The sequence below is a fragment of the Drosophila tropicalis genome, unplaced genomic scaffold, assembly GCF_018151085.1.
Source record: "Drosophila tropicalis isolate 14030-0801.00 unplaced genomic scaffold, ASM1815108v1 contig_1109, whole genome shotgun sequence".
Lineage (NCBI taxonomy): Eukaryota > Metazoa > Arthropoda > Insecta > Diptera > Drosophilidae > Drosophila > Drosophila tropicalis.
The window spans coordinates 409,283-431,218 of NW_027172477.1; the positions used below are offsets into that span (position 1 = coordinate 409,283).

The 21,936-nt window shown below is 38.2% G+C and overlaps 4 protein-coding genes across 4 annotated transcripts; 2 read left to right on the forward strand and 2 right to left on the reverse strand.

Annotated features, from left to right (window-relative positions):
- Positions 1-16,164: 16,164 nt before the first annotated feature.
- Positions 16,165-16,576, reverse strand: LOC137573407 (uncharacterized). The gene is made up of 3 exons (XM_068285346.1): positions 16,552-16,576; positions 16,288-16,494; positions 16,165-16,229 (listed from the first exon to the last, which is right to left on the reverse strand). Exons 1-3 carry the CDS (start codon positions 16,574-16,576, stop codon positions 16,165-16,167), a joined length of 297 nt encoding a protein of 98 aa, XP_068141447.1.
- A 211-nt stretch (positions 16,577-16,787) lies between these two features.
- LOC137573418 (uncharacterized) lies at positions 16,788-17,180 on the forward strand. The gene is made up of 2 exons (XM_068285356.1): positions 16,788-17,022; positions 17,083-17,180. The coding sequence occupies exons 1-2, from the start codon at positions 16,788-16,790 to the stop codon at positions 17,154-17,156; spliced, it is 309 nt and encodes a 102-aa protein (XP_068141457.1). The 3' UTR covers positions 17,157-17,180.
- Positions 17,181-20,556: 3,376 nt separating this feature from the next.
- LOC137573437 (uncharacterized) lies at positions 20,557-20,988 on the reverse strand. Its single transcript, XM_068285373.1, has 3 exons — positions 20,964-20,988; positions 20,688-20,897; positions 20,557-20,618 (listed from the first exon to the last, which is right to left on the reverse strand). Exons 1-3 carry the CDS (start codon positions 20,986-20,988, stop codon positions 20,557-20,559), a joined length of 297 nt encoding a protein of 98 aa, XP_068141474.1.
- A 269-nt stretch (positions 20,989-21,257) lies between these two features.
- Positions 21,258-21,659, forward strand: LOC137573747 (uncharacterized). Its single transcript, XM_068285774.1, has 2 exons — positions 21,258-21,533; positions 21,595-21,659. Exons 1-2 carry the CDS (start codon positions 21,296-21,298, stop codon positions 21,657-21,659), a joined length of 303 nt encoding a protein of 100 aa, XP_068141875.1. The 5' UTR covers positions 21,258-21,295.
- Positions 21,660-21,936: the final 277 nt, after the last annotated feature.

Here is a 21,936-nt window from a genome sequence, read left to right on the forward strand (position 1 = left end):
CCTGTCTACTTAAACGTTTTGATATCATCTTTATGGCAAATAAAAATTTTAATCTGCTAATTCAACAATGATTCAATTCTTTTTGCTATTTTTAAATCTCTTAAGATGAGCCACTCGAAATGCCAGAATTCAATGGCATCACCCTCAGATTCCAGCTTGCTGCTGCTCCGGCATCCTCTGCTCCCTGTTGCCTGTTCCCTGCTCTTTGCTTTTGTGGTCCGAATCACAGCAATTTTCAAAGTAAACACATTTTTGGTGCTACCGAAAAATTTTTCTTTATTTATAAAACACTCGAAAAGAAGAGCAAATGGAACAGTTTTTCCAGGGCGCAAGGATTTCCATCACACACACACATAGCGAATAAGTGTGTGAGTGAGTGAGGAAAAAAAACACAGCAGAGATCAAATAGAAGTCCTGCTTTGAGTTTGTTTTGCTTTCTGCTGTTTTCCCCATTTTCATTTTTTTTTTCTTTCGCAAATGTCACATGAAAAATGCCAGCACTTTGCATTCTCCGATTTCCCAAACTGCCGAAACTCCTTACTGCATCCCATACCATCGCCTCGCATCCCCTGCTCATGATGGGGGTGGTGATGGTCGTCGGTGGTCTCTTTGCACGAAATTTCCATTTAATGTGTTTGCGCAAAGTATTAAAAGGCAACGACGATTGAGTATCGACGGCAAGTGGAGTAAAGCTCTGTTGGCGGCGAAGGCGATGGTGAAGATGGCGACCCCCAAGGGTGTTGGACGATGCAAAAACTGCAGGCCAATGCCAAGACCAAGTCCAAACCGAACCCAAGCCCAACTGAAGCATATCGTTCCGTACTGAACTGAAGCAAACCAAACGAAACCAAACCAAACCAATAGCCGGCAGCAGGCAGCTGACTGCTGAGTGATTGCCATGATAAGTGGGCCCATTATGATGCCAGTTTGCACAACGAGATTGCTCTGCGCTTCATTGGAGTTTGTTGCTGTTTCTGATGCTGCTCTGATGCTCCTGCTCCTGCTCCTGCTGTTGCTGCTGCTGTTCCTGATGCTTGAAGCTGGGATGATGACGACAAGAATTCGTTTTTAATGCATATCAAAGTGGGCAAACTTCTGACCGAAAAGTGCGTCATTGTCCATAGTTCTTTTGCCTGTTTTATTTTTTTTATGTTGCTTTTCTTGCTCGTTCGTTCGTTCGTTCGTTGGTTGGTTCATTCATTCTTTCTTTCGTTTTTTCTTCTTTTGCGATGTCTGTTGACAAAAGACATTTAATTTTCCCTTAGTTTGCTTTTGGCCGTAAAGTGCGAGCGGAGTATCTTTTGCCTCTGTATCTCTGAGCAATAAAGTTAGTCGTTGTCGTGGTTTCTGCACTGGCAAAAGGCAGGGCAGACAAAAAAAACCCAAAAACTTTGATAAGTGAAATTTATTGTGGGTGTCCAGAACCGAGAACTGAAGAATGCGCAACTGATGATGATGCCGCTTGTCCCACACTCACGTCCTCTTCTTAATGTTCTATGGCATGCAAACTTATTCGTCAAATAAATCAAAGAAAAGACCTAAGATGAACAATTTCTTTGGTATGATGGCGAGAAGTCAAGAGAGAAATTCGGTTGGCAATTGTTAGATAATCGAGACTGATAACAAATGTACACTTATTTAACCGATACTTATGCAAATGGCTCAAAGCTTAATATCCCAACTTTTAATTTCTATATCAACATTAACTTGGTTATTTTGGTTAGTAATCTGTGTTTTTTGTGGGATAACTTTTGTTCTAAGAAGTTGTTGGGGCAGGCAAAAAAACAAAAATTACGCAATTCCCATAACAATTAACAATTATAAAGTTAGTCCGGCTCTCAGATTTTTTGCTTCATTTGGTTGTGATTCTCAACTAGTTTTATCATTGAAGATATACAATTCATGAGTCCGTTTATCAACTTACATTTTGGCAATTACAATCAATTTGTAATGTTACTCTTAAAATTTGCATCGAGCCAATATATAATTGTGAGAATAAATATTTAAACTTTTAGCTTTAGTTAGAAAACCAAAGAAAAAACGTGATTCTATTTTCTATTTTAATTTCCTTACAGCTGACAACGAAAATTGTCAGACTAAATTTAATTTAATTTGTATTCAAGTTCAAGTCTAGGAAATGGACTAAACTATGAACAGAGCTAAAATCAGTTGTAGATGGGGATGGAGAAGGGGAAGAGGAAGGCGGAGGCGGAGGCGTCTGTCATTCGTATCTGTGCCTAATTAATTGTCAAACATTGCGCGCTATGTGACGTTAATAAATGTCAACTAAATGAGCTGCATGTAGTTTGTATAGTATGAGTAGGATGAGGCATGAGGATGCATGTAGGAGATCCAGAGACCATGAGAGACTATGACTATGCCAGTCCAAATGAAACGACACGAAGCGAAGCGAGACAATGTCGCAGGAGATGCTGAAGATGAAGGTGGCGGAGGAGGAGGAGGAGGAGGAGGTGAAGAATTTGAGACAGTAGACAGGCTACTTAGTAGTAGTGGCTGTGCCAATGTGCCACATGTTGTTGCAACCATCGGAAAACAAATGAAAACTATTTTAAGGCTAATGGCGAGAGAGGCAACCAGCAGCGGCACGGCTCCTTTATGCCAGGTGTGAATGCAGCGCCTTCATCTACATCTAGTCTTGTCCTCCTCCTGCAATTGCGACTATGACTGGTGGCTCCTTTTTGGGTCTGTTTACTAAATTAGATGCATTTGAATTGATGTGCGTGCATAAATTATGTCTCTCACTCGCTCATCCATCCATCCATCCACTCACTCAGTCAGTCAACCAAAGTCTTGTGGGGGCAAATCTCAGTGTTTTCTCGGTTCGGTTAGAATCGGGGACAAGTTTAAATTAAATGTTTAACATTCAATCAGAGGCGGTGGCACTGCGGGCGGATCTATGTTACTCTGTCTATGTCAGCAGTTGAAATGCATTGTAAACTTTTCTATTTGTCAGTTATACACTCTGCCCCCAGACCGATCCCCTTCCAAAAACTCGGCACAACTTCTACACACACACACTCTCTCTTTCTCTATCTGTCTATCTCTCTCTCCTTGTGCTCCGTTGTAATCAAGGCAACTTCCTGCCCTACCATTTTCACACTTTAATTTCCGGTCTTTATTGTTATAGTTTTCTTTTTGGGTTTGTTGGGTTTGTTCGGGTTGAGTTGAGTTGAGGTTGAGTTGACACTGGCTTTATCTATATACCTACAATCTATATAAATATATATATATATATATATATAGGTACATATAGATGGTTCAAGTGGTTTTCGGATGTGATCTGTCCTTTGAATGGGGTTGTGATGTGTCTAGGATGTGGTTTGTCCTTCCAAAGAAAGGGATGAAACATTCGAATTGAAAACCCAAAAAGCTTTAATTGAAAAGTCAGGAAAATCTTATGAAGTGTTATAAAAAAATAATTTAAATTCAAACCTACCGCAAGCAAATTAAAAATTATAAGAAAGCTTCTTTTGGATATCCCCAAAAGTGAGTAGCCAGTCAAATTTCTTACGGAGAGCATGCTCTTATGCCGTTTAAAAGATAAAACCTCACATAAACCTAATCCCATTTAGACGAACAACAAAAAAATTAAACTTATTTTGTATCCATCATCGCTTCCTTTTTATCTGCATATCATTGACGTATCATTCACCTGAACTTTCTCCTTTTGTCTTACTTTAGCCCTAAGGGGTAAAAACCTTCAACAGAGAGGGGGATAGATAGAAACCAAAGAGAGAGAGAGAGAGAAAGGTATAAAAGTGAAGCGAAATCTGCTTGCATGCAAAAAGCTACTGCGAAATCTCTTTTTACCTGCGGGTCATTTTCAGCACGACAGCACAGCAAAGGTTTAATATAGTTCAGGGACCAACTGGGTCCCGCCTAGCCCTTACATTTACTCCTCCACTCACACATTCATACATATATACTTACACACACGCTTGTCTCATTTTGTATTTGTGTTACGTGCTATAAATATGCGCTTGGGGTTAAATTCTATTTGAACTTTCTCCTACCTCTTTTCGACTTTTTATTCACTCCTTTTTTACGTAAAGGAAAATTTCATTCACACTTTCATTACATACACACACAAACACATGGACTGCGTCTGTCTGCAGGACTAGAAGGGGGGCAAGTACATGTGTATATTGCACCCCTGAGGCATATATCAACATCGCAAGCAAAAAAATAGTCAACGAGATGGACATTGATATTTGCTTTCTGAACTTTCAACTTGAATTTAGAGGTTTCTATGTTAAATTATCTATGGATCTGAACAATGCTGAGCAATTAGTAGACAAAACGCCTTCATTTCCCTCTACTTCTTCTTCATAATCGTATTCTTCATACCATTGCAAACTCATTTCCCGCAAGAGTGAGAAAATAAGAAATGTATTTCTGTACATAAAGCCAACAAAAATACGCCTAGTCACGCGGACGCCTAAAAACTCCGCCTAGCACATTAATCAAGATTGGTTGCGCCTCTCGCAAAAGGTGCAAGCTGCAAGTTGCAAGTTGTAGGTGCGGGCAATGCTTCGATTAATTAAGGTCAGCAGGTTGCCACTCCAAAAGAATGCCGACATACTAGGTGAACGCGAAGGAGCTCTAGTCTAATCATCGGCAGGCAACAGTGGCCTTCCACCACCCAGAAGAAGGGGGAATCATCATCATCATCATCATCGTCGTCGTCATCATGACTATCATGATCAAGCGGCATGAGACTGTTCCACTTATTACTTCCTTCCTTGAAATGAAAAAAGTAACCCCAGCTCATGATTACATACATCTTCTTCTTCTTCTTTTTTTTCGGCTTCTTGGCTTCCTTCCTTGCCCCGATGCATGTCCAATGCATTGTAATGAGCGGGGGGTGGCAGTGGCATGTGCACACCATATGTGGTCCTTTTCCCCATGCCCCATGCTTTTTGAGAGAAATCTACGATGAAATCAGCTTGCAGAAGTCATCAAACATCATCAATTTAATCAATGGTCAGCAACTGGGTCTACTTCGTCTCAGGGGTCGTGTCAGGGTCACCGTCAATGCACTGCGAAATTGCAAAGTCAAACTGGGCGATGGATTCGAGAATGGTGATGGTAACAGGAGATGGAGATGGAAATGGAGATGGAGTTGGAGAAGGGAGCTGAAGCTTACAAGTAATTAAGGGTGGCAATTTTCGTAGACAAATCCAATGGATAAGGTGGACCATTGCCGTTCAATTGGGGGATGCATATTGCCGTTTTGGGGGGATGCATTGAATATACGTGATAAGGGCATTAATGATGTTTAAGCCGCCACCTTCGGTACATACCAAATAAAACTTGATGAGTTTCAATTATGCCACAGGAGCCGAGTTGAACAAAGTTCGGCTGGGGCGGGGGGAGCCCACCACGCAGACAGGATGCTTTTGATGAGGCGTTGATGAATTCAAGTGTGTGAAATGGCACTTTTGTCAACATTTCACACATTTCAAGATGATTGTCCGAGTTGGCCAGCTAAACGAAAGCCAAATTATGGAAATATTTTCAGAAAACAATGAACAAGCCTTTTAGACAAACAATAAAATCTCTAAAAGATAAATGAGGTTTTAATTGTTTTTTTCTCAAAAGGCAAATTTCAACAAGTAAATCGAAGCAAATGGAGGCTAATATGTATTTTTGTTTTATTTCTCCAATCAAACATTACTCAAAGCTTCAATATCGAAAAAAAAAATCGTTTGAAAGAATTCTGCAACTTTTAAAAAGTTCCACCTGTTTGCTTCTCACTCTCTCTCTCTCTCTCCCGCTGTCTCTTTCCCATATAATACATAAATCATTTGGAATACTTTCATTCACTGTCAAGCCCAAGTTGAAGATCATTTTAAGATCAAATTTTGCACCTGCTGACTTTGTTTAAAATGTTATTTTTTTTGTGCTAACAAGAAAGCGAAACCAATTTCAACTTTAAAATCCACAAAAAGGAACCTACTTAAATTCAAAAGGAAAAAACCAAAAACGAAACACATATTTGTCTTCAGCTGCTTTTAAAATGCCACCACACAAACATCATTAATTTTGCACGTAATTATGTTTGTGGACGATGAGGAGGTAAATGAGGAGGCGAACAAGGATCCGAAGAGGCAACACCAACACCTAAACGAACCCCAGGGAGACGGCAACTGTAAATCAGAGCAATTAAATGCAACTTTTCAACAACCGAAAACCGAAAAATAAAATACAACATAAAAATTGTGTGTGTTGTGTGTGTGTGTGTGTGTGTGCCGAAAATTTATGACAACAAACGAGACTAATTACAACTGGATGGGGACATAGTGAAATAAACTGAAAAACTAAACATTAATCAAGGACTTATAAAACTCTGCAACTACCATCATATACTATTAGACTCATTAGCAGACATCGGAGTCGCCGTTACCATCGTCCTGGTTCGCATCGTCTGGGATTGTTGTTTATCGCAATTCCTCATCATCAATACATCAAATTTAAAGTGGAGGCGACTTGAGGCACAGCCCACTTAACTAAACTGACAGTTCAGCTGCTTCAATTTCGGCGATTAACGTCACAAGGAGGTGAAGTCTGGGCCAAGAATCTTTGGGATCAGATCAGCTTGTTGCGATCGTTTTTGCCTGCAACCTGTCGTCATCAATTTTCTGTGGCAGCTGGCCAAGCCAACAACACCAACAACAAGAGAAGGAAATCACTAAATGATCATTGATCCGCCACAGGTAGCGTATCGGCCAGATCCATATTCAACAAGCAGAGAGCAGGTGACTTTTTTGTTTGGTTTCTTGTTTTCTTTCTTTAAGAAGGTTTGACTTCAGTTTTGAATTTGAATTATGAAATGCTGTATTAATCCCCTCCATCCCCCAACCACAAAAAGTACAAAAATCTGATTTCCCTCTGAGTTATATGATATGTTTTTTTGGGAAGATCTATATCGAAAAACCATTCAAGAGCCAACTTGGCTCTTCTGTTATAATTAAAACTTGTTCATTATCAATATCTGAAAATCTATTGATTGCCTTTCCTGGAACCTTGTTAGTTGTTAAGCAAGTTGGAATACCAAATGTGCTGGACCGCACATTCACTTGGATTGAATTAATGGTGGTCAGGCTTTACGTTTTGGAGTCGGAGTCAGAGTCAGAGTCAGAGACGGAGTCGAAGTCGTTCGAGGTCGGGTCCCCCATCTGTTGTTGGCATTATAGGAACTTTACACACAGTTACTGCTCAATGCGAACAGGAGGGAACGCGTGTCTGCATTTAATTTAATAATATGGTGTCATGTAGCAGTTGTTAGGATGCGCTAAATGCCCCATCCGTTTTTGGTTTGCTTCTTGGCATCTGTTTGAGTTTGAATTTGAGTTGTGTAACCCAATGCCAAGGTCCAGCCTCTCTGTCTCTGTTCTCTGTTTCAATATCTTTGTCTTTCTCTGTGAAATTATAGCCTAGAGTGTTTGTTCATTTCAGATTCCTATGCTAACGAGCACGAGGGGCGCGTGTGTTTGAGCATTCAGTCGATAGAACTGGAGGTGCTTGGAAAATTTCATATAATTAAATAGGAGATACCATACAAAAGAAACGAAAGTACTTAACAGGCTGTTAGATGATCTAAATGACCACACAGCTGCAGAAATGCCATAAGATCATGTGATCCTATGTATTTCCTAAGTAGATGCTTAGTGGGAAAATGATCCTTGACGATAGATAATGAGATGCGCACTCCAACACAATAGATTGCCATAAAGTCAAGGCTGAGTCAGGACTAATCAGTCAATCGAAATATATGAACTATTTCGGAATTTCAGGAGTTAACTTATATTTTTGAATTTATTCTAAGCACTTCTTATTCCAACGAAAATGTAGTTTCATTTAAAATTCATCCTACTTTCAATGTCCTTTTTATTTGACAAGATTTTAGTCATTTTTACTCAACAATCGAAGTCACTTTATTCTAAACTATTATTTGCTTTTTTCAACATATCACAAGATTAACATTTAAATGACATTTTCTTTATACAAAAGGGCAATATCTACTTACACTTTCAATTGGCCTTCCCACAAAAACAAAAACAAAAAAAAAAAAAAAAAAAAGATATTATCTTAGGCAGTTGCAGTTCATAAAACTCTCCATCTCTGTCTGTCTATCTCTTAAAATTCATCTACTTCTCTACTATGCGTCATTCGCATTCATGTCAACAACTCGTAATGCCTTTGATATAACACTTGATTATCATATTTCATCATCAGTCCCAACTCTCTAATGTCCTTTCCACTTATTACATATGCAAATGGCAAACAGATTTATATGCGGCTGCCCCCAAAAGGCTCAGCCCCACTAGGAAACCCCCACCCCCGCCAGTCAACGTCAGCTCTCCCTTGGTCGAAAACTTTTATTTTATACACACAACTTTCAACAACAATTCAAATGCAAATCCCAAACTAATTTTTTGTGTGTTGTTTTATTTAGCCAAAAAACAAAAAGAGACAACAGTATATATGAAATTTACGCCCGGTTGCATTTTCTCTTTCACCCTTTTTTGGTTTGATTGAGGGCTACAGGAAGCGATAGTGGGAGAGTGGGGGGATTGGCATACAGCTGGTCCATGGCAAAATGGTAGAGTATACAAAATTGGCCACAAAAATCCACTTGGCTATATTAAAAAGGGCCAACCGCAGGACAATGACAATGCCAACAAGGCGTCACGCTCTTCAATAAATCGGGCAAAAAAAAAAAAATAAATTACATATAGAATTTTTCATTTCCAAAAATGTTGCATGCAATCAAATAAAATCTAATCATATTTCTGAGGGGTGGCTAAGCATATTATGTTGCCTAAGGAAGGGGGGTGAGGTGGAGGCTGTGCTGGCAAAACAGTTACAAACAATTGGCAACACTTGTGTGACTCAGCCGCAGCAGCAGCCGCAGTGGCAGCCACAGAGTCAAAGCCAAAACGGGGGATAGAGACGACTGGAAATGGAAACTGGCGTGCTTTGAAAGACGGCGGGGGGGGTAAGGGGGCAGAAGCAACCCTCAAGAGTTTTCCGGGGGGAGAGATTTGTAATTGCAATCAAAACGAAATTATTTTTATGTGGGGACACTACATCGGCTAGAAGCAGGAGCAGCAGAAGCTTTTTCCCTCTTGTGATATATGAGTTGTAATTAAAGTCCAGGCCACGAAATCAGTTTCTGGGTAGATTTTAGTGCAATAGTTGGGAAGAAGGACGATGACGACGACGACGACGACGTTGAATTGGACTTGCTGTTGTATGAAATAGTTTTAGTTATAGTTATAGGTGGGGATGAAGTGGGGTGTCAATGTCTACTCTGCTCCGCCCTGCCTGTTGGTGACGTGTCTTTGATTATGCCGCAAGTCGGTTGGCATTGTCAACGTCATCGCCAACGCTATCGCCTCATAGAATAGTCCTTGTCGTCCTTCTGCTGCTGCTGGTCCTGCCGCCTTGTTGTTTGTTTTTAATATAAATGCAAATTTGCCCAACGGCATTCAAACGTATGTTTGTGTGTGTGAGTGTATGCATATGTATGTTCCAACCAGATCTGTCATAATTAATATTTTGGAACATCGTCATGAGTCTCGTCATATCCTGGTTTTGTTTCTAGTCCTGGCCCTGGTCCTGCCTTTGCTTTCAGTTCGTGCATATTAAATAGAAGCCTAATGCAATCTAAAACTTTTTGACTTATCTAGGATCACAGTCACTGTATGTGTGTGTGTGTGTGTCTGTGTGCCAGTATGTTGAGTGTGTGACTTCTTGTTTAATTTATGACTTGCAATTAGCAATAGGCAAATGGCAGAGCAAAGCGATAAGAACTTGGTCAGAAACTATATTGTAATATACATAAACATAATGGCCCTTTAAAAACTGAAAGCCAATTGAATCGGCACCTATACAAAACCATGATTTTATTTTTTTTTTTTTTTTGATCAGATCATAGACAATTGTTTGTCGATAAATTTTCCATGTTCTCATCATATTTATCTTTCTGTGGCCATCTTTTCCTCTCTCTAACTCTCTTTCGCTGTGTTTTGTGTGCTTAAAACAAATCCATAAAATTGCCCTCCGGCTAGACAGATAAATTGACTTTGAAAATATTGCCAGAGTGAACTATGGCGAGACGTGAGCTGTTGACATGCCACGAACTTGAAAACAATTAACGTCCGATTTTGATATGTGAGCTAATCGAAAATCCCAGACAACAACAACACCAGCAGGAGTAGTGCGGAGTCAAAGAGGAGATTGTATTGTCTGATATTTGCCAAATGATTGAGCACCGGGCACCGGGCACCGAGCGCCGAGCACAGAGACACGTTGGATGACCACGATGTATGCAAGGGACAAGTGTTTTCACTGATAACACAAAAGGTGTTGCAGCAGGTCCTTCATTTGCCCTTTCCCTCCATCTCGTTCACTCTGTTTCGGTTTGCTCATTAAATGTCAATTTCGAGTTGCCTGGAAGGCAACATCAAAAGCCTGGACATGGACAACCCGCTGTGCGCGTGTCTCTCATCGTTAGCGTGTCCTTTGAGCGACTTATTCTTTGGAACATACCGAATACAACAACAACAGCAGCAAGAACAAAAAGAAAAACCTCTACTAATGCGGTCAGCTCTCTCTCACTCGTTATCCTCATTTCTTTTTTATTTAGCGCTTGTTTTTCCCATTCCCATTCCCATTCTCATACCCATAACCACCATATACGTACTATGGGTTCTTCTCGTAGTAGGTTCATCTGGCGCGCATTGTTCTGTGAATTATTATCCCTTTCGCATATGTTGTTAGTTAGGGCCAAGTCCTTTTGTCTAGTTGTGTAACTCTCTCTCTCTTTCTCTCTCAATGTCTCTTCATGCATTTGTATCCTTTCAAACGTCTGTTGTGTCGTGCCCTGCCCAGCTCAGCTCAGCTCGGCTCTGCCCTGATTACTGGGCGTTTTGCAGTTAAATGTCCATTGGCAGCACTCTAAAGTTTCCTTTCCATTCTTCTTCTTGTCTCGCCTCGCCTTTCGGATCTTTTTGCTTCTTTTTTGCCTCATTTTGGTTTTTGACTGGAGGCGTGTTCGTCTCATAAATTGCTTTTGGCTTTCTTAAGAAATTTTTGTATTTTTTTTTATTTCATTTTCAAATTTCATAATTATTAGGGCGTGTCGACCGACTACTACTACAAAAGGACAAAAAACAAAAGAAAAAGAGATACAAAATCAATTTTATTGCGGTCAATGTTCCCTTCCTTGAAGACTACAATTCTCACTCTCTATCTCCTTCCCTCCTCCTCTCGCCCGTTCATTTTATCTAACTGTGGCAATCTCTTGCCTTGTGGTCAGCCAAATGTATGGACAGCATTATAAATATTTTAGTTTTAGTTTTACTCTTTTTTGTGAAGCTTATGCGAAGAATAAATGTTATCTGCAGGTTCATTGAATTGTTCAAGGAATGTTCAAGTGGCCAACTTGAATTGTGTATAGAGAGGGTGGGTTAAGTTTTCATTCTTTGTTTGTTCTGTGGCTTTTTCAGTATAAATCGTTCTAATGAAAACTTTACTTTTATCCCCCTCCCCTTGAAGAAGAAATAACAATATTGATATCTATAGATATTTTTATGGCGCAAAACAAAGGAAACGTTAAAAAAAACTTGATTCGTAAATGGTCAATTGAACAAATGGACACAATCTGTATTATATATCCTGCATTTTTTGCTACATGGAAAAAAATTTAAAAATTTAAGTGGCAATAAAATAATTTTATTTTCTATCTTCTTCAGCATTTGTATTTTCAAATTATAAAATAAATATAGTTTATCTTATGAAATATAAGTTAACTAAAATACCAATTTTTGAGCCCACAACAGAATATGAACCGATTTTGTTACACATAAAAGCCAAAAGGTGGGTCACCATCAGGTAAAGAAATATACTAAAAACTTGTTTACTTCTCCCAAAATGTGTGCCTTAAAATTTGCCAAATAATCTAGATTATCTATTCCCATTGCCCAAATGCTCTTTAAAGATTGCCAATCACAAAACTCAAGCGGAAAAACTAAAACCTGTCGTCGACATTCTTTGGCTTTAAGAACATTAAAAAACACCTTCTGTCAAAAACGGGCTACCCCATCACCTTTGTTGGCACTTTTCCCATTTTTTGTTATAGCTGACTCAGAGCCATTAAACAACAAACCAACAAAAAAAAACCCCCAATATTGCATCCAACCACCCTGTTTTGCAGCCAGCCACCCACTGATTCTAGTCGCACTCCCCCAATGAACAACATATAAAAGATGGGCACACGTTTTGTTGCAATCCTCCAATGAGGAAATGCTAATCCGCATGTAATATTCGAAAATGATATGAAAATGCCAAACCAAACAACCAACCACCAAACCCTTACTCAGACCCAAACCCAACCCAAACTTAACCAAAATCCTGCCCAGCCAAGCCTGCCAAGAGCCAAGCCAGGAACAGCAGCCAACATTACTCAATGTCAACATTTGAAATTGCTTTGGAATTCATGCAGTCATTCATTCATTTACCCAAAAGCTCTCATCTAAAAAACAGTATAGAAATTTTCCATTTTACCATTTTCTATATATATGTAGATATGTATATATTTTTAATTCCGGGATGTCCCGGCACCCAGCACTCGAAATCCTAGAGTTCCGGTTTTCCCCTTAAATAGCTAAACACAAAGCACAAGGGCGCTGATTAAAAGTGGCAACATTTTTGTCTATATATGTATGTATGTATGTGTGTATGTCTGTATGGGGTACATGGGGTTGAGAGTCACCATATTCTGGATGATTTCGGTTTCGGATTGCAACCGTTTTCCTTATGGTGGGTGTAAGGGTCGTGTCGTCGGGGGATGCTGCTTGTCCACCCGCCCAACCGCCCATTCGACTGCCTGTCTTCCTGCACTTGTTTCCAAAAATTTCGTCACAGACGGTGGCGTGAAATTTCATGTAACGAATTTCTCTAAACTCTCATTGTAATTTCTATAATGTTGCAGCAGCCGCAGTCGAAGAGTGTGAAGGAAGTTTGTTTTTGTTTAAAAATTATTAGAATTCAGTTGGTTGTTTCGCGGGTGGGTTCAGTGAGAGGGTGCAACAGCTGGTGCGGTGCTTCTTTTTTGGCCAGAGAATGTGACCAGCATCTGGCCGCAATGCGGTTGCCGCAATACCAAAAAAAAAACAACAAGAAAAAAATAAAAACTGGGAGGCAGTCAAGTTGGAGTTTCAGCTGGGCAGAGAGGCTAAGGCACTTGTCCTTTGCCAGAGTCATGTGTGGCCTGCACTCTAGAAATTTTCAATTATATCCCTAATGGCACAAAAAAAGCCAAAGGGCATTAAAAAAAAGGAGGAAAAATAGAATCGCTTTTTGTTGACTTTTCTCTAGAGTTGTACCAATCTGTTGATACTTGTAATTTGTAAACTATTATTTTAAACAAATGCTGGAGTTAGTCCAGTTAAATTATTGACATTATAATAAAATGGCCTAAAAATAATTTGACATTTGCTTTCTAAACAAACTTTTATATATATCTGTTTTACTGGCATTAGCCAACCAATTTGAAAACCAAATAACATCCAATTAGACCGTTTAGAAAATGATCAGAACTAAATTCATTCATTAATAATTTACGATTGACATTTTGATAATATGGCATAATCCTAAGTTTTTTATAGTAAAGACAGAATACACATACATATATGTACCTACATATGTATATAGCCAACCAATTTTGAAAATGCATTTCTTTTTCGAATGTTCTTTCTGATTGAACGAAGGACGAAAAAGGTACCCCAGTTATGAGTCCTTTTTAGAGAGAAAGATAATCATCCCATCTTTCAATTAGTTTTGAGTCTTTTTAGAGTAATATGTTTAATCATACTTGGCGATAGCCAAACCTTTTGTATTCCCATATTTTAATAAACAAAAGGGTTTACAAGAAACCCATCAAGGTGATTTTTGTTAAAACTATTTTTCAAATGCTGGCTGGGTACCAATTTGAAGATATCTTTATGAACAGAAAACTATAAACTATGATCTATGTATATCTAAAAAATAAACTATACAATGAAACCTAAATAATAAATTATACACTATTTATAATTGTTAACAGTATTTAAATGCATTCAAGACATTTGACATACCCAAATCCCAAATAAGTATACCTTTAACTGATGACAAGTTTATAACTAATCAAGTTCACCCACCAAAATTCCATTTGGTTACATACTCCGCTCCGAAAAGAAACTCTGGTTCATTATTTTTACCCTGAAGGCATCAAGTTCTCATAAATTCTGTCAGCAGCAGGAAATATTTATGAGCTAATCATTTTTAATTATTTCACAACAACGAGATGAAAAGTTTTTACTTGAAGCAAATCTAATCATGAATACTGAAATAATAATTACAATACAACAGAGCGCCAAAGGGCAAAAAAGACAAAGACAAGAAACAGGGACAGATACACTTACACAAGGACTGAGAGAGAAAGGAAAACAAAATAAAAATCAATTTCAAGTCATTTCCCTGCCACGTAGCACGTGCCACGTGCCAAACACTAAATTGGGGGATCTTCTTGCATATATTTTACGAGTATGTGCCACTTGAAGGCACATTTTTTGTAGTGGTGGCAGTGCGGAGGGGGGTGTTTAAGGGGGGAGGGAATGGTGAGTAAGCAACAACCAGCAATGGCAAGAAAAGTTGCCCTTTGGGCGGAAAAGAGGAAACTCTAATATAGAGTTACTTAATATTTATCTAACGTCACTAATCAGCAGTCCTCTGACATGTGTCGAAGATCTTGATAAGAATCCATTCCCCTTCAGTGCCCCACCCGCCTCTTACAGCCAAAACGCAAAGTAAACAAAAATCAGAGATCTAGATTCTAGAACATGCAACGAGTTTTTAATAAACTGTCAGTAAATAATGAAATTTTCAGTGAATTTTGATTATGATGACAAACAAGGAGTAAACTGGGGAGAGAATGAGAGCTATAGAGGAGGGGGAATGAAGACGTGGGTCCTCATCAGCCTACCTTTCCAGCACTTGCGTTTCTCTCTAACCAGAGAGAGCCTAACAAAAACTTTTTAGTTAGGTGCCTGAATAACTGGAACTTGGGTGTGAAATTTGTCAGCTTGTTACAGTTGTCAGAGATTTCAAATTGGTGGCACAAACGATGGGGGCGGGGGGAGGATGGGGCAAAGAGATGGAGAATAACCCGACTTGGCTTAGGATATATGTATGTGTTGGCCTGGCTTGGGGTTCAGTTTAGAGTTGGGGGTTCTCTTGGGTTGGGTTAGCGACCCTAATCATGTAGCAGCTTGTAAAATTTTGAGCGTGAAAAGAAAATTGAAAAGTTAGTTCAATGAACAATTTTCTTTCGTTGCCTGCCTGTCTGACTGCCTGACTGTCTGCTGTGATTGGATAGAAATTCCTAAAAGCCAAAAGTTACTTGAGATTAGATGAAGTTTTCCTATGCAAGAAACGTGCAAAAATTTAAAACTTTTGTTCATAATCAAGAAAAAATCCAAAATAAAAGGATCATATTTTTTACAAATCTATTTGAATTTCCCGAAATTGGTAAATGTTATTTATAAAACAGCTACTTTTATTCCAAATATTTAAAATTTTCATAAATTTAAGAAATTGACTACATTTTGGCAAGTGAGATCCAAACAACCCGCAAGCGTAACTGAAAATAATGATCATATTCTAAAAAAAATCCTTAAAAAAAAAGTAGATAAATGCACTTACTCAGACAAGAGGCCGCCTCCATTTCGCAACGTGTCACATTTGTCCATTTCCCTTGAAATTCTCGATTACAATGGCAATTGAACAAAGTTATTATATCACCACTATATTGACCCACTGTCCTTTCAAATTGACGACATTCAAGTAAAAGATTATTGCAAAAATCGACATCTTGACCCTCTGCTAAATAGCCATAGCTTAGCACTAAGTAATTATTAAAGAGTTAATGAACTTTACTTCGACTGAATACGGAAACTCACCCATGAATAGCAAGGTTGTTAACATATCTGAACAGGTGTGAATATGAAACTAAACTGAATCATTTTGAAGGCATAAAATCGTTTATATATGCAGAACAGATATTATTTAATTTAATATTTTATATATTTTTTTAAGTTAAACCAAATCCAAAACATTGGCTATATTGTGACAGGAAATATCAGCACAGCGCGTCAGAGTCACTGGAAATATATTTGTAGACATTAGAATTGTATTAAGGATCTGATGACTCAAACTCACATATGCAAGTAGCCTTTTCCATTTGACAACGCGTCACATAAGTCCAACGTCCGCGAGACTCACGATCGCAATAGCGATTATACGAATTGATAGTCTCATCAAATCGTCCTATTCTAGGCGTATGAAACAGACAATTTCGATATATACGCTCACAATATTCACGTTCAGATTGTGCCTCAATCTGTGCCCAAAGCACACAGCAAAGGACTAAAAAGGATAACAAAAAAAAAAACATAAAATGAAAATATCTTTAATGCAACTTACCCAATAACATAGATATTTTCAGCATGTTGCAATTATGACAAAATGACATCAAAATATCTCGTATTTATAGCTCCTGAAAGTAGTTCAAAGCTCCATTTTTGAATACAAAGATAAGAATAGTCCTTTTGTTTTGCCAATCTTAACCTCTTTGCGTAACCCTGAACATCTCCTATATATAGTCCAGACCAGATCAGTTTTTTTGCATCAGTTGATATCATTCACTTGAGAAAAACAAAATGCACTGGCCAAGCATTATTTGTTTGCTGATTTTGATCATCTACTCTCTTACGATTCGGGCTCAAAGAAATGACTGTAGCAGACTAAGGCAACGTTGTGAGCCCTGTGCACGCCGTCTTACCGATCCTGTCAACAATTTAGAATCCATCAATCGGAACTGTCGGGCATGGATCGGTGATACATGGATTTGGCGCGATGTGAACCGCTGCGACATGCAAATTATTGCCTGTGAAAGTGAGTTTTGGGCCCGTTAATTTTAGGTATCACTTTTAATTGCATTTATTTTCAACATAGATCATGATAGAAAATTAGACTGCGAGACTGTGGCTCTATTGGCCGGCATGAGAAGGCGACGAAGGGAAAACTAAGTGAATGACTAAGCAGCATCGGAGAATAATACAAATTGTTAATGCTTTAAAACACACACCAAAAACGCCGATCATTTAAGGAAGTCATTGCAAAAAATCGAAAACAGCTGTGCGACTTGAAATAGGTCATCAATAAACATATGTTCGATTGTTTAAATTTCTTTTGTCTTTTTGAATTTAATATAAAGTTACTATTCAGAACAATACATACGGAATTCCCTTTTTTTTAAATTATTTTACACAGATAAATCTCATTTTTCTGAACACCTTGTGAATTAAACAATTAAACATTTCGGATATATTGGATATATTGGGGATTGATGGTTTTCACTGAATGAATACAGAATGAAACCGTCAGAGACATTTAGGCACCATGGACATCATAGCTGAGCGACGAGGTGCTTGTTTGCAAACGAAGCATCTGGGCCTCCAGACTGAAGAAACATCTTGGTCTGCTTGAAATGAGATCAAAACTGCGCCTACTAAACACCCTGCAGGTCTATGAGGCCGTTTTAAAACCAATCTGGATGTACCAAGATCTGGGATACTACAAGCAGGATTGAAAAATTTAAAACAAAAGTTCTAGGGAACGTGCATTGCGCTTTGAGTCACCTGGATCAGTCAGAAAATCTAACGACTTACAAAGATGCAGCGAAATTCTAAAGGATAGGATTAGAATAGGCATCAGAATCCCCTTGCTACGAACCACGACTACAGCAATTCAATTGGATAAATACGATAACGGATAAATACATGAATACATGTCCCCTTTTCCCTAATTATGTATCAACAATATCAATATAGACCTGGTTTCATTTGTTCAAACCATTTTATTCTAATTAAAAGAAGATTATGATGAAGATGATGATATTTTCAAAAAGAAGTGAAACCAATGTTTAAAAAGAGGTCTAAGTTTAGATTCTGACCAAATCAAATGGAATCAATAAACCAAAAACAATACTTAATTTCCCTGGAGTTAACACACTGTAAAGAATGGGAATTCCGGTTATCAGTTTTCAATTCACCTCTAACCATTTCTTTTTGCTTCAAGTTTTTAATATTTGCACTTAACAGTTTAATGACCTTCTTATTATTATCGGCAGCTTTCTTGTCTATTCCAGTTTTCAAATAATATATAAAGTCTTTTATACATTTTTCATTGTATTTATTTAAGAGAACGCAAATCAAATATGACATTTGAATAGATTGACATTTCGAGTAGTTTGGGTTAGGTAATTTAACCCCGTAGAACAGCTGAAACATTCTCACAGGAGAGATTAGCACATCGAACTAAAGTCACTGCAAATATGGAAAGAAAGAATTGGAATCCTTTTCGATTTTTGTAAAATCTATTCTACTCACATTCACAAGAAGCTCGCACCAATTGGCAACGCGTTATATTCCGCCAATTGCGATTAGAGCGGCGACACCAATCGTTATAGATGCCCACAGTATCATCATTGGGACCCACTGTGCCTTCCGAACGTAGGCATTCACGTGTCAAGCGATTACAGTATTCGCGATCCGTCAGAGCCTGACCCTGACAGTGCAACCAGCACAGACAGCAAAGGACTAAGTGACAGAGATCAAAAGTTCAACGATCTAGATATTTCAAAGAGAGCATCATAGACTTACCTATGAGAAAGAGAATTTTTGACATTTTGGATTTTAAAGTTGCTTTGAGATTGAACTTGTATAATTCTCTGGCTGGACATTTACAATCCCAAAGGTATTTATACCCAAATATGCTGATCAGGAGAAAAGTTAAAAGAATTTGTATACAGCTGTTGGTGAAGAGGACTATTATACCACAAGATACAATATGAATAATGGCAATCATCTGCGTTTGTTCCATTGAAATTACTTTCCAGCAGTATGAGCTGATTATTTAAAACTGATTCTAAAGAACATCTGGGTAAGCATTATTTCCTGCTTCTCGTGAGCTATATAAATGGATAACTTTTCCATTTCAAATGTATCCGTAAACCATTCTGACTTGTCAAACCATAAGATACGGAAAACTTTCACATTAAAATGCAATTATCTAGCATCCTTAGCGTCCTTCTGGTCATCAGCTGCTGCCTTTCTGTCATTGCTCAGCAACCAGATTGTCGCCGTTTGAGAGAACGTTGCGATGCCTGTGTTAGAAGGTTAAATGATGTGATTAACCTACTACCCGACTATAATCGGGAATGCCGTCAGAGAACCATCCGAACCTGGATATGGACAGGAGTGACACGTTGCCAATTGCAAGAGATTAGCTGCGCAGGTTAAATGAATTGAAAAACCAATATTGTCGACTGCACTCACTTATAAACTTTTATATCTACATATCTAATATAGCTCATCGGAGGAGACTCGACTGTGGTGTCATAGCTGAATTGGCTGGCATGCGTAGACGTATTTGAGGAATCTCTGTCAACCATCCAATCAACAGACAACAAATAATATCTATACACAAATATTAAAGTTGTTTTATTCAAAATAAATTAAAATGCATTTACTTATCGTAAACCTGAAATTGTTGAGAATATTTTAATACCTTGAATTATTTGTATAACCATGTTACGATCCAAATCTAGATCCTAACTACACATCCTAGCATCTCATTAGCACATATATAAGTAGGAGTATAAAAAGTCAACAAGAAATGCCGATTTAAGAGATCACCAATTACAAAAGTTTCACCATTATGTCTATAATTCAGTTTTTCTTGATATGTTTATTTACTATCTAAATCAAGATTCTAACTACGAATCCTTGAAATGTAAATTTATCATATTTTGTTTTGACGGTATGTTATGGAGATGTTAATTTTGTTTCTTTTGTGTTGTCTTGATCTAAAAAGGAACATTTAGACACTGTATCTAAAAAACCGATCCATATAATATTGATATCCAAAACTTCTTTAATACCTATGTTCTGATTACAATCTTCTGTATCCCGTAATCAGATCAGAAGCCTCTCTTCCCCTTGTAAAAACCTCTATCTTAGCACACTTAGCTCGTAATTAGCTGTAGTTAATAATATTTTATCTGTTTGTCCGTTTTATTTGTATTTGTCCACGAGATCGTGCCGTCCGATATACGGCTGCGCCCCACGGTCAATCGGGCGGGAGGTGGATAGCTCTCTGCTTGGGCTCGCGCGAAACAGGCTATGTCCTGGTGTCATATGGACCACTTGTACTTACTTCGCATTGTACGCGTCAACGTCCAGACAATATATATAACAACCAAAAAGACTTTATCTAGTCTATAAAAACATATAATATAAGAAGGAAGCATCTCCGAATTTAAGTTTAGCTTACTTCCGATAAAAGACATTGTAATATGATGGACATAAAATTTATTTTGATTGCAAAATTTGTGATTAGTTTATGTGCATTTATCCATTTAACAAATTAAGTCCGCAAAACTCTAGCAACATTAGCACAAGTTAGATTCTCACATCGTACCAGAGTCACTGAAATGAGAAAATTCACGGAATCATGATCACTACCACGTGACTTTCGAGACCTGCCATTGATCTTACATTCACAGGAGGCTCGCACCAATTGGCAACGCGTTATATTCCGCCAATTGCGATTAGAGCGGCGACACCAATCGTTATAGATGCCCTCAGTATCATCATTGGGACCCACTGTGCCTTCCGAACGTAGACATTCACGTGTCAAGCGATTACAGTATTGGCGATCCGTCAAAAGCTGACCCTGAATTTGCACCAAATACAGACAGCAAAGAACTGAAAAGTTTACCAAATTCTTTTAGTTAGTAACATAATAGTTGGATAACCGTCACATAAACTCACCCAAGAAAAACAGAATTTTTGACATTTTTGTTATTGGGTAACGTTGAGATTAAACTTGTGAAACTCTCTGATTGCTTTCATTTCGATATCCTGACTATTTATACCCGAAACTCAGATGCGAAAAATCTTTTAGTTATTATGTTTCATATTGTTGGCTTACATCTGGAATCTTTGTTTTGTTTTTGTTCGAAATATGGCAATAGGTCATCGAGAAGAACAGATAATACAAAGATACAGCTGGTTTAAAGATCGTTTCCTAGTTGCAGACGACTATAAAAAGCTGATAACATTTCCATAGATGAATCAGTGATCTAAAGACAGTGTACTTTAAAATGCATTTACTAAACATTTTCGCTATTCTCCTTCTGATGATCTGCTGTGGCAACTTAGTGGATGCCCAGCAGCCTGATTGTCGAAAGTTACGACTACGATGCGGCGCTTGCACCAGACGATTAAACGATCCTGCCAATAATGTTCAATTCATGAACGATGGTTGTCGCCAGAAGGTCGGTAACCGTTATAGATGGATCAATCAAACCCGCTGTGATCTGCAGGTGATTGCCTGCGGTGGTGAGTGCTCTTAACTGATTTGATTTGTTCATTAAATCATTCAAAATGTAATATTCTTTAGCTCATACCAGAAAACTCGATTGTGTCGTCATTGCCGAATTGGCTGGCATGCCACGACGTTCTTGAATCTCTTAAATATATATGATATGAAAATATGATTATATAACAAAACAGACACATCAAATCAATTGTGGATTTAATCATAATAAACACAAAACAATGCAGTTCAATTTGTCTTTAATATTCATTTATTCTCCTTCGCTCCCCCTCTTTCTGACTTGTTTTCTCTTTGAGTGTGTGTGCATGTTGTATAGGTGAAGTGCTTTTTTAAATACTTGTAGCGGTTTAAGCTTTTACCCATCGTCCATCCATACCCAACCTAAGACCCACCACTTGACTACAC

Excerpts from the sequence above, each read along its gene's own strand:
- LOC137573437 (XM_068285373.1), bottom strand. The coding sequence starts at position 20,988 with ATGTCAAAAATTCTGTTTTTCTTGG. Across the intron at positions 20,898-20,963 it reads AAAAATTCTGTTTTTCTTGG|TTCTTTGCTGTCTGTATTTG; the intron begins GTGAGTTTATGT and ends TAAACTTTTCAG. Across the intron at positions 20,619-20,687 it reads GGTGCGAGCCTCCTGTGAAT|TGACTCTGGTACGATGTGAG; the intron begins GTAAGATCAATG and ends TTCTCATTTCAG.
- LOC137573418 (XM_068285356.1), top strand. The coding sequence starts at position 16,788 with ATGCACTGGCCAAGCATTATTTGTTTGCTGATTTTGATCATCTACTCT. Across the intron at positions 17,023-17,082 it reads GCAAATTATTGCCTGTGAAA|ATCATGATAGAAAATTAGAC; the intron begins GTGAGTTTTGGG and ends TTTTCAACATAG.
- LOC137573407 (XM_068285346.1), bottom strand. The coding sequence starts at position 16,576 with ATGCTGAAAATATCTATGTTATTGG. Across the intron at positions 16,495-16,551 it reads GAAAATATCTATGTTATTGG|TCCTTTGCTGTGTGCTTTGG; the intron begins GTAAGTTGCATT and ends TATCCTTTTTAG. Across the intron at positions 16,230-16,287 it reads GGAAAAGGCTACTTGCATAT|TGACTCTGACGCGCTGTGCT; the intron begins GTGAGTTTGAGT and ends ATATATTTCCAG.
- LOC137573747 (XM_068285774.1), top strand. The coding sequence starts at position 21,296 with ATGCATTTACTAAACATTTTCGCTATTCTCCTTCTGATGATCTGCTGT. Across the intron at positions 21,534-21,594 it reads GCAGGTGATTGCCTGCGGTG|CTCATACCAGAAAACTCGAT; the intron begins GTGAGTGCTCTT and ends AATATTCTTTAG.